The 12,663-nt window shown below is 45.8% G+C and overlaps 1 protein-coding gene across 4 annotated transcripts in view; it reads left to right on the top strand.

The window, feature by feature from the left end:
• Positions 1-12,663, top strand: part of LOC106564877 (ATP-dependent RNA helicase with zinc finger domain) — a 67,383-nt gene that overhangs the window by 11,104 nt on the left and 43,616 nt on the right. For 3 of the 4 annotated variants that reach the window (XM_082958877.1, XM_082958874.1, XM_082958875.1), the window contains exons 5-13: positions 132-188; positions 375-423; positions 716-791; positions 1,188-1,386; positions 1,871-1,978; positions 2,630-2,936; positions 4,013-4,280; positions 7,588-7,924; positions 10,273-10,403. In XM_082958877.1, the coding sequence (XP_082815003.1) occupies positions 132-188; positions 375-423; positions 716-791; positions 1,188-1,386; positions 1,871-1,978; positions 2,630-2,936; positions 4,013-4,280; positions 7,588-7,924; positions 10,273-10,403 (1,532 nt within the window). The remainder of the gene's footprint in view (positions 1-131; positions 189-374; positions 424-715; positions 792-1,187; positions 1,387-1,870; positions 1,979-2,629; positions 2,937-4,012; positions 4,281-7,587; positions 7,925-10,272; positions 10,404-12,663) is intronic. The other variant, XM_082958876.1, reaches the window with a different exon arrangement.

Below are 12,663 nucleotides of genomic sequence, written 5' to 3'. Positions count from 1 at the left end.
GAAGGAAGAATATTTTGCATTGACCAGTGACTGTGCCAAGTCTCTTTAATTGATATAGTCTAAAAGCTTTTTGATATGCTTGCTGATATTGTATGTGTTGTAATGTATTTCCTGTATCTTCTCTTCCTTAGAACGGCATCGTCACAAAGGACTTAACTAGATTAAAAATGCTTCTCTCAGAAATTGAAGTAAGTGTTTTGTGTGAGGTGCTCTTGCCTTATGTTGGAGTTTGGGCTATGAGTATTGATTATATTTAAAAGTGAATGACACTGCAGATGTATCACCTGTTGCAGTCCCCAAGAGGTCAACTAATTGTTTGAGTAGACATGAAATGTTATTGTCTTATGAATACAATACTTTCTCTCCACCCTCAGGCCATTCGTAGCGAGATGGCCACAGAATATACAGACGACAACGAGGAAGGTGAGCAAGTCATCCTCACTCGAAAAAAAAGATTTGGATGCATTTATATATGTCAATGTTTGGATTTAACAACTTGTGCTCAACACAGTCAGGCTCAATGCTCCGATTTGCTTCAGAAAGGAAAACTCATTTAACGCCTAGGCGCAGAATATTGAAAGACGAAGCATTTAAAGTTGGATTTCATTTTCACTTTGACTCAAGTCTCAAAAGCTTGACTCCCAGTCCATATGTAGGTGGTTATTTACTGTGCGAGTGGGATGTTTTGTTGATGTAGTTATGTCTTTGTGGTCAGAAGTACGGGATGGATGGCAGTTTCGCCCCCCGCCTAGAGGAGTTACCAGCAGTGAGGAATACACGCTGTGTAAAAGGTAATGCTGTTGTGCGTTGCTGACTACGTTTTAACAGTGGCATAAGACCATAGTTCATATAATATATTACAAGACTAGTTTAACAAATAATTGGCATGTTGTATGCAATCATTTAGTCACATTTGTACTTTGAGTGGCCTTCAATTAAAGCCATTGTTATAGTCCTAGTATCATGTCCACCTCCTGCAAACATGGGCTTGCTTTACATGCAACTAAACAGTTATTAACACTGTTACCTAGCTAAGTAACTGACACAGGTTTTCAGTGTTGCTTCAGAGGGTGAGGCCCTTTGGCTTCAGGCCCTTGGGGGTTGGTTTCTCGGACACTATTGGAAATGAAAACCATGTAACAAGTTGACGCCACCTGGTTGAATGTCCTGTTGTCCTCCTCCTCCAGGTTCCTGGAGCAGGGCCTGTGTCGCTACGGTGCCCAGTGCACGTCGGCCCACTCCCAGGAGGAGCTGATGGAGTGGCAGAAGCGCTATGCCTCGCGCCTCATCCGCCTCAAGCAGCAGCAGGAGAGCAAGCATTTCACCGAGAACTACATGGAGGCGCTCATCGAGAAGTGGATGAACTCTCTCTCCCCTGAGAAAGTGGTGAGTTAACCCTAGTCTAGTCACTTATCTATGGCCCTGTTAGAATATTGTTAAAATACACCCTCCCTTACTGGAAGTAATCACTGATTTCACTAGTGGACGATAAGCTGAGAAGCTGGTCGTTTTGGGTCTTGTTCAAACACATTAAAACAAGCGCTTCCTTGAAGTAATCACTGATCTAACACACACTGACAGGTGGTCAGATCAGGGATTAGTCCTTCAAGGAAGGGAGGAAGTAAAGATGGTGTATTGGAACAGAGCCCCTGAGTCTGATACAGGTGGTAGATGCAGTGCTGTACTTTCAGCATATATTGATTTTTAGACCCGTTGACCCTTTCATCTGTCTACTTATCTCAAATAAACGGTCCATTATAAATGTACATTCTATTAAGCTGTTATGTCCTCATTTTAGACAGACTTTTTTTATTTTGTTAAACTCTCCTTAACTTGGCATGAATGGTGTTGTGTTCTGTTCCTGCCGTAGCTGAGTGACTATTTGGACGGCGTCAACGTGGAACACAGCTCCAACCTCTCCGTAACGGTCACCACCAAGAAATCAGCTCACTCCTGGACCTTCTCCCTGTTCTGCAAGGTAACAGGTGCTCTGTCTCACTCAATGTCAGCACCCCAAATACCACCCTATTCCTTATCCATGGCACACTATTCCCTATATAGTGCACTACTTTTGACCAGGACCCATAGGGTTTTTGGTCAAAAGCAGTTAACTATATAGGGAATAGAGTGCTGTTTGGGATCCAACCAATGGTTTCAAATCAAAAATATATTTAGAAAAACACCACACAAGTAGATTTTGATTTGAAATCGTCTGGCAGCGTCTGACTGTTATCCATAGGCCGTACACAGCCGTATCATTATAAGCAACTTTGATAAAGACTGCTCCCACACACAGACAGGCTCTACATGTTGATTTTGCCGGCGGTCTGGTCATGTCGACCTTTATCAAGACATTCTCATAACACAGAATAATTGTGCCGAGGTCGTGTGTGGGAGTAGTTTGTATCATTGACTGAAGTAGTATTTTTATTTTTTTTCATTCCCAGCACCACAACAGGAGACCATGTACTTGTGTGTCTGAACGTTCCCTCTCAAAGGCCAACGTTTTCATATACCCATTGATATGACTGACTGACAATGCTTCCAAAAAGCACCCAAATGAGTCGCAAATGATCTGCCTTTTATCTCCGATTGCCCACTCTCACACTTTCTTCCCCCTCCCCCCCAGCCTGTGAGGAAGCTGTACCGCATCGCCCTGCTCTACGACGCCCACCGACCCCACTTCTCCATCACGGGCGTGTCGGTTGGCGATGCCGGCGCCCAGCGGCTGCAGGCGGCGGCCGAGGGCTGCCAGGAGTGGACGGCGGGCGAGGAGGCGCTGGCGGCCGACAACGGCATGGACCACTGCGTCTACACGGTGGTGGTGGGCTTCAGCACCGAGATCTTCGGCACCTTCCGCCAGACCATCGTCTTCGACTTTGGCTCGGAGCCCGTGCTGATGCAGCGCATCATGGTGGACGCCGCCTCCATAGAAGGTTTTCGGTTATGACATACAACCTCAAAGAACATCCCACCCCCCCTCCCTCCCTCAGTCGTCCAAGTTTCTAACATCTAATAGAAAATTAAAACTAAAAGGACTTTAAAAGAGCAGTTGGGTTATATTGATAATGGGTTGCATTTGTGAGATTTCTTATAAGGCCTCAAAGTGCTTAGCAATGTAATAGGAGGTTACTGAACTCACCTTATCCACCGCAGTGTTTAGCACCAACCTGAGGGATACGGCAGTCATATACAGTGCCTTCTGAAAGTATTCAGACCCCTTGACCTTTTCCACAGTTTGTTACGTTACAGCCTTGTTCTAAAATTGCTTAAACACATTTTTTACCTCATCAGTCTACACACAATACCCCATAATGACAAAGCAAAAACAGTTTAAAAAAATTAAGTATTCAGTCCCTTTACTCCAGTACTTTGTTGAAGCACCTTTCGCAGCAATTACAGTCTTGAGTCTTCTTGGGTATGACACTACGGACTTTAGACTTATTTTACTCACTATTTCAGAAGTGCAAATGCAATGTCCAGTGTTCTTCTTATCCTTTGGTTATGTAAAAAAGAATCTGTGTACTGGCCAGTCCTCATAGCTTTAGTAGCAGGCCAATATTTCCCATGATTTGGGCCAGGTGGAATCTGCGTGGGCAGAATTTTCCTAAGCTCCTTTTCCTGAACTGGAAGAGGATTTGAAGTAAAAGTAATACTTGTACGAATCAAAACATTCATAACACTGTTAGCCATTATTATGTTTACAGACAAATGCAGGAAAGCTATTGTTAAGGTTTTATAGGATTGGAATAACAATATCAGGATTATATAGGTCTCTGAATAAGAAAACCTGCAGATTCTGTCTAGCCTTACCCAAAATCCCCTGTGACTTACAGTAGAATGTATATATGGCCCATGCGGGAATCAAACGTACAACCCTGGTCTTACCAACTGAGCCATCAGAACCACTCAAGTGCAGGCCAATATTTCCTTATAACCCTCATGATCAAGTGTCAATATTAATGTTGGAAGGTGTGGTTTTCACAACAAACCCTCCCATCTCCCTCCCCAGACCTGGAGCACCTAATGCAAGCCAGGCAGCAGCTCCTGATGACGGCCAAGCGCTGGGACCCGTCCTGCAAGACCATCGTGGAGTTCAGCCCCAATGAGACGGTGGACCTGGACCGCAGCCTGCTGGCCCGCTACCAGATCCCCCTGTCGGCCGACCAGCTCTTCACCCAGTCGGTGCTGGACAAGACCCTGACCCGGGACAACTACCAGGCCCGCCTGCACGACCTGCTCTACATCGAGGAGATCGCCCAGTACAAAGAAGTCAGCAAGTGAGTGAGAGCCTCTTAGTTGGTTGTTGTAGTTTCCAATCAGTCATATTCTGAAAACCTTCAACCACTGACAATGGGTTGTATTGCTAAAAATAAACTTTTTAAATAGCACTTCCATTGCTAGTGATAATTGTCTTTAATTGAAAGGAGTCTGTACTGATTTTTGAGTCTGTTTTCTCCGAAGGGTTGGTCCTTCAGTGGTCCTTTTGAGGTTTTGTCAGTCACACCTCTTGATACCTGCGAATATACATTTTAGTGTGTAGACAGTACGGAGCGACAGTCTGGATTGAGTTGAGGTCTGTGAGACTGGCCCACCACAAGGTGTCAGAGTCGGTCTTCCACAGTAAAAGGGGTTTTGTGTGTGTGTGTGTGTGCGTGTGCACTGCACACGTGGCCAGGCACACAGCTAAAGCCCTTTTTAATAATGCATATCTCCTCGGCATCCCCAGAGATTTCTCCAGAGCAGGAAATTTGTTTTAGAATAGAAGACATTTCTTGTGTATAAACTGCGGCGCCTCCCCAAACCCCCCCTGTAATTCGGCACCTGCTGCTCTCCTCAGTGGAAGGTGAGAAGGAGACCAGGTTATCACAGCAATCCAACCCTGATTTAAGACCGAATCAAAGGCCCCCAAGCCTTCGCTTAGTCAACCGAGTGGAAGTAACCAGGGTTGGCCTTCCACGCCCCCACTCCGTTACTGTTCCCACTCATCACTGTTATTGTCATTTGCCTGGGGCTGTGGAATGATGGATTCCTCTCAATCATCCAATTTAACATTGAGGGCCGGTTTCCCTGGTGTTTCCAGGGAAACCGGAACCGGAAACGATTAAGCTGAATCCTGGACAAGAAGCATGTTCTATGGAGATTCTCCAGTTTAAAGTGCTTTTATGTCCAGGACGGGGCTTAATCTGTGTCTTGGAAGTGTGGCTTCGTGTGGTGGGTGGTTCTTCAAGGTGAATCTGTTCATCAGAATAATCTGATCTAGGACCTGTGAATTTCTTGACTTTTTCCACATTTTCTTACGTTAGTCTTATTCTAAAATTGATTGAATTGTTTTTCCCCCCTCCTCAATCTACACACACTAGCCCTTAATGACAAAGCAAAAACATGTTCAGACATTTTTGCACATTTATTAAAAATACAACTGAAATATCACATTTTACATAAGTATTCAGACCCTTTACTCAGTACTTTGTTGAAGATCCTTTTGCAGAAATTACAGCCATGAGTCTTCCTGCATAAGACGTCACGTATTTGCACTTGACACACCTGTATTTGGGGAGTTTGTTCCATTCTTCTCTGCAGATCCTCTCAAGCTCTGTCAGGTTGGATGGGAAGTGTCGCTGCACAGCTATTTTCAGGTCTCTCCAGAGATGTTCGATCGGGTTCAAGTCCAGGCTCTGGCTGGGCCACTCAAGGACTTTCAGAGACTTGTCCTGGAGCCACTCCTGTGTTATCTTGGCTGTGTGCTTTTAGGGTCGTTGTCCTGTTGGAAGGTAAACCTTTGCCCCAGTCTGAGGTCCTGAGCTCTCTGGAGCAAGGATCTCTCTGTACTTTACTCTGTTCATCTTTCCCTCGGTCCCAACTAGTCTCCCAGTCCCTGTTGCTGAAAAACATCCACGTGGCATGATGCTGCCACCATGCTTCACTGTATGGATGGTGCCAGGTTACCTTCGGATGTGACGCTTGGCATTCAGGCCAAAGAGTTGAATCTTGGTTTCATCAGACCGGAGAATCTTCTTTTCTCATGGTCTGAGAGTCCTTTAGGTGCCTTTTTGGTGAACACCAAGCAGGCTGTCATGTGCCTTTTACTGGGGAGAGGCTTCCGCCTGGCCACTCTACCATAAAGGCCTGATTGGTGGAGTGCTGGAGCGATGGTTGTCCATCTGGAGCTCTGTCAGAGTGACGATCGGGTTCTTGGTCACCTCCCTGACCAAGACCCTTCTCCCATGATTGCTCAGTTTGGCCGGTCAGACAGCTCTAGGAAGAGTCTTGGTGGTTCCAAACGTCTTCCATTTAAGAATGATGGAGGCCACTGTGTTCTTGGGGACCTTCAATGGTACCCTTCTCCAGATCTGTGCCTCAACACAATCCTGTCTTGGAGCTTTACAGACAATTCCTTCGACCTCATGGCTTGGTTTTTTGCTCTGACATGTGGGACATTATATGTAGACGGGTGTGTGTGCCTTTTCAAAATCATGTCCAATCAATTGATTTTACCACATTTGGACTCCAAGTTAAAGAAACTTCTCAAGGATGATCAATGTAAACAGGATGCACCTGAGCTCAATTTCGAGTCTCATAACAAAGGGTCTGAATACTTATGTAAATAAGGTATTTAAAAACAAAAGTCTAAACCTGTTTTCTCTTTCATTATGGGTTGTTGTGTGTAGATTGATGAGGGGGGAATATTAAATCCGTTTTAGAATAAGGCCGTAACCTAACAAAGTGGAAAAAGTCAAGGGGTCTGAATACTTTATGAATGAACTGTAATTGATAATACACAATATTAGGCTATATAATACAAATATGAATATTGTATCAATAATACTATAATATAGTCTAACGTCCCTGTCAAATACTCTCCCAGTATTGCTGTCTTGATAAGAGCTATTGATCTCTGAGAAAATAATTTTGGCTGTCCATGAACCACCCATGACTACATGGCCCAACTCGTGCCCTCTTTCTCCTGAAACCAATGATTATTCAACAATCAATCTGCAATGCTCTCCAAGGGCCCGAGCTTACCTAAGGGACACCTAAAGCTGAAACATATGGTCGAAGTCCGTTTTGCCACTCTGCTGAAATAGAAAGTGCTGAATTGGTAGATTTTCATGCCAAACAGAAGATCCTTCTACCCAACACAAACATGTTTCTACTACTAACAGCTGTCTATGTGAATGCCTTCGGACAAAAAGTTTGCCCTGTAAACCACATGGCAAAGTTAGTCCCTCTTTGGATCACAACAACCTCTGTTTGCATTTAAATGAATGTGAAAAGGTCAAATTTCTGGAAGTTAAGAAGTTACATTGATTCAACCTTATTCCAGTTAAACATGGTTCATATTTTCAACACCACGACTCCAGTCCCATTTCATTGCTATCTATCTTTGCTACCGTCCCACCCTCTCAAGTTCCAACTTCAAAGTTTCCTCAGCACTGGATAACAATGCTAATGTCCATTTCTGGCTAACTTCGCTTAGGCCTACGCTCCCCTTTCATCAGTCACATTAGTGTTTTCTAACAATGCTAATGCTCCCATTCCTAACCTCACTTCTGGCTAATGACGCTAACTCTCCTCTCCCACCAGGTTCAACATCAAAGTCAACCTCCAGCTGGTCACCAGCTTCATGCTGACGGGCATCTCGGGTGGCGCCAAGTACGCCCAGAACGGGCAGCTCTTCGCCCGCTTCAAGCTGACGGAGACGCTGTCGGAGGACACGCTGGCGGGCCGCCTTGTCATGACCAAGGTGAACTCTGTCTTGCTGCTGCCCCTGGCCCGCCAGGAGTGGTGCAGCCAGCCCCCGGGGGTCAAAGAGCGGGTCTACGAGGCCTGCATCGAAGAGAAGACCAAGGACTACATCTTCCTGCGGATATGCAAGGACTGCTGCGAGGAGCTGGGCTTGATACCTGACAGGGAACTGCAGGTACGGACCAAATACATTGTTGTAGAACACTGTGTGATTGACTTAGTAACAAGTTGCTACAGAAGAGTTGATTGGTTAGAATATATTTTATTTTTCAACTTAGATTTATAAAATGGCAGCTGGGTAGGTTATTGGCTGAACCGATCTAAAGTCCAGTATGGAGTCAGTGCCCATTTAGCCATGTTGCAATATGGGGAATTTTTCATGTGGTTTGTTCCCTGTTGTTCAATACAACACATAATCACACCCCGGGTGAGGTCTATGCTTTTGAGTCACAAGGACTTCTCCCTCGACATGGCGTCAGCCTCGAAAAACTTGTTCATGTCCCATGTCACCACGGACAGAGGAGATGGCATAGAAACTATTCTGAGTCAGGTGAATGGTTTAAACCTCTTAAAAGGCCCACCACCCCATCCTTTCAATATTTTCAATCTCCCATTCCATTGTGTCCTCTGCCATTTGAGAGTTGAGAAATCATTAATGAAAGCCTCACCTCTCCACCGTCTGATGCTTTAGTGAAAGCAAACTCTCAGGGTGAAAGGTCCCCGTATCGATTACCACTTCACAAAGGTTAGCGCCGTCGACGGTAAGGCTGGCTCTCCAGGGAAAATTGCACTCTGACAGCGCGGCGAGAGATCCAGATTACTTTGCCCAGTGGCGGCTGAAGGCTGATCTTTCTCGCCGGTGTGAATGATGGGCTGGCGGGGGAAAGCGAGGCCCGGGCATGAGCGATTATCCAAACAAGCCTGTTGCTGGGGAAATCTGTCCGTCGTGTTTTTGGAACGAGACGTTTGGTTGCCTTTCTATCTCTTCATTTTTGTCATTTATCTTCTTGCCATTTAGAATGTCTCTCTCTCCCCTCAATGTTTTTTTAAATTGGTTTTATTCATAATTTTTTTCTTCTTTTGGTTTCCTTTATCCCTCATTCTCCACACTTTACTGCTGCTTCTGTACCTGTTAGCAGCTCATCTCTGGCTACGTGATTAGGACAGGGCCTGTGGCGATGGGGGAATTAAAGCTAGCTATCTAGCCACCCTGTGGAAACCCATGCTATTATGAATTTAAATGGCAGTTTGTCGGGGAGAACGTGCCCCCTAGCCTCCCTAGTTATCAACGAAGACCCTTGATTGCCGAGCAGACTGGCCGCAGATAAGGAACAAACGTAGGGACCGAATCTAGACAATAAAACGTAATTCATCAATAAAAACAATTTATTTCACTTTGTTTAGCCGTTAGCGACGAGACGACGCTAATGAAAAATCTTCTGGTAGACTGAAAGGCTTTCCCAAAAACCTTCTCAGTTAAGTACAAAGCAGCCTATGCCTACCTGGAAGAATGATATCATGATTATTTGCATTAATCCAGTAGGTATGTGCAAATTCTACCATCACACAAAAACATCCCCAGCCTCTTTCTAGGTGCGCAGTGGAATTAAAGGGTAACTACACTAGGGCCGTATAAAATCCGCGATGCGGAGGACACGGACGGAATCACAGAATCTAGACATTAAAATGGAATTCAACAATATTCAAAGAAAATGATTGAACTTAGTAGGGAATCAACTAAATGTATTGAAAGTTAGTAAATTTGCACAAGTTTTATCATAAGACATGAACAGAATGCATCAGTGACTCGGGATGTAGCCGTTAGCGATGATGCTAATTAAAAGTATTCCGGTAGATGGAAAGCCTTTCCTAAAAACCTCCTCAATTAAATGTTAACTACACAAAGTAGCCTATGCTTACCTAACAAAATTATACCCAGTGGCTATTTATTTTGCAAACTCTACCGTCACATGTGCGCTACAAAAATCTATCTAAGCAACAGCTTCTTCCTAGGTGCACACTGAAATGAAAGGGTAATAAGTACATTAATCTACGTTTCTCAACGTTTTTCCAGACCTCAAAAGTGGTTTCCTGATATGGTTTGATTATTGTTGTGGACTTCAAACATCCAATTTAGTAGTTTTTCTATAAAAAAAGAGTGAAAACCTGAGGGGGGGGGGGGAACCCAGTGAAAAATAAGACATTTCATAGGACCTTTTATAAATGGCTGCTCGTCCATGAAAAGGAGCGAGGGAGACAGCTTTAAATTCGTAACAACCATTTTAGCATTGTGTTGATAGGTCATTGAGTAATATGTCACTTGTACAGTTGTTTACAGCCAATTGTTTCCAGCTGAGCCTCTTCTCGAAACTGGCTGTTTATTTAGCCTCAACACTTGGATTGAGTGACCTAAATAAGTGACCACACTGACTGCTTCTGACCTGAGGACGACTAACCAAGACCACCTCTGACCGTGACCACACTGTCCATGAGTACCCACTCCTGTGTTCCCCTCTTTCCCAGGTGGAGCTGCAGTTTCAGTTGAACCGCCTGCCCCTGTGTGAGATGCACTATGCTCTGGACCGCATCAAAGACAACGGCATCCTGTTCCCAGACACCAGCCTTACCCCCACCATCCCCTGGAGCCCCAACAGGTACGCACGCAACACACAATTCCTGTAGCCCCAACAGGTACACACACATACACAATTCCTGTTGCCCCAACAGGTACACACACAATTCCTGTTGCCCCAACAGGTACACACACAATTCCTGTTGCCCCATCAGGTACACACACAATTCCTGTTGCCCCAACAGGTACACACACAATTCCTGTAGCCCCAACAGCTACACACACAATTCCTGTAGCCCCAACAGCTACACACACAATTCCTGTAGCCCCAACAGCTACACACACAATTCCTGTAGCCCCAACAGGTACACACACACACGCACACACAATTCCTGTAGCCCCAACAGGTACACACACACACGCACACACAATTCCTGTAGCCCCAACAGGTACACACACACACGCACACACAATTCCTGTAGCCCCAACAGGTACACACCACACACAATTCCTGTAGCCCCAACAGGTACACACACAATTCATGTAGCCCCAACAGGTACACACACACACACAATTCATGTAGCCCCAACACACACACAATTCATGTAGCCCCAACACACACACACACACACACACACACACACACAATTCCTGTAGCCCCAACAGGTACACACACACACACAATTCCTGCAGCCCCAACAGGTACACACACACACAATTCCTGCAGCCCCAACAGGTACACACACAATTCCTGTAGCCCCAACAGGTACACACACACACACAATTCCTGCAGCCCCAACAGGTACACACACACACAATTCCTGCAGCCCCAACAGGTACACACACACACAATTCCTGCAGCCCCAACAGGTACACACACACACAATTCCTGCAGCCCCAACAGGTACACACACACACAATTCCTGCAGCCCCAACAGGTACACACACACACAATTCCTGCAGCCCCAACAGGTACACACACACACAATTCCTGCAGCCCCAACAGGTACACACACACACAATTCCTGTAGCCCCAACAGGTACACACACACACAATTCCTGTAGCCCCAACAGGTACACACACACACAATTCCTGTAGCCCCAACAGGTACACACACACACACACAATTCCTGTAGCCCCAACAGGTACACACACACACACACAATTCCTGTAGCCCCAACAGGTACACACACACACACACAATTCCTGTAGCCCCAACAGGTACACACACACACACACAATTCCTGTAGCCCCAACAGGTACACACACACACACACACAATTCCTGTAGCCCCAACAGGTACACACACACACACACACAATTCCTGTAGCCCCAACAGGTACACACACACACACACAATTCCTGTAGCCCCAACAGGTACACACACACACACACACAATTCCTGTAGCCCCAACAGGTACACACACACACACACAATTCCTGTAGCCCCAACAGGTACACACACACACACACAATTCCTGTAGCCCCAACAGGTACACACACACACACACAATTCCTGTAGCCCCAACAGGTACACACACACACACACAATTCCTGTAGCCCCAACAGGTACACACACACACACACAATTCCTGTAGCCCCAACAGGTACACACACACACACACAATTCCTGTAGCCCCAACAGGTACACACACACACACACACAATTCCTGTAGCCCCAACAGGTACACACACACAATTCCTGTAGCCCCAACAGGTACACACACACAATTCCTGTAGCCCCAACAGGTACACACACACACACACAATTCCTGTAGCCCCAACAGGTACACACACACACACACACAATTCCTGTAGCCCCAACAGGTACACACACACACAATTCCTGTAGCCCCAACAGGTACACACACACACAATTCCTGTAGCCCCAACAGGTACACACACACACAATTCCTGTAGCCCCAACAGGTACACACACACACAATTCCTGTAGCCCCAACAGGTACACACACACACAATTCCTGTAGCCCCAACAGGTACACACACACACAATTCCTGTAGCCCCAACAGGTACACACACACACACACACACACACAATTCCTGTAGCCCCAACAGGTACACACACACACACACAATTCCTGTAGCCCCAACAGGTACACACACACACACACACACACACACACACACACACACACACACACACACAATTCCTGTAGCCCCAACAGGTACACACACACACACACACACACACACACACACAATTCCTGTAGCCCCAACAGGTACACACACACACACACACACACACACACACACACACACACACAATTCCTGTAGCCCCAACAGGTACACACACACACACAATTCCTGTAGCCCCAACAG

The sequence above is a fragment of the Salmo salar genome, chromosome 12 (assembly GCF_965601325.2).
Source record: "Salmo salar chromosome 12, fSalSal1, whole genome shotgun sequence".
In the NCBI taxonomy this organism is placed as follows: domain Eukaryota; kingdom Metazoa; phylum Chordata; class Actinopteri; order Salmoniformes; family Salmonidae; genus Salmo; species Salmo salar.
The sequence above is the reverse complement of the archived record's forward strand: the minus strand, read 5'-3'. Positions and strand labels throughout refer to the sequence as shown.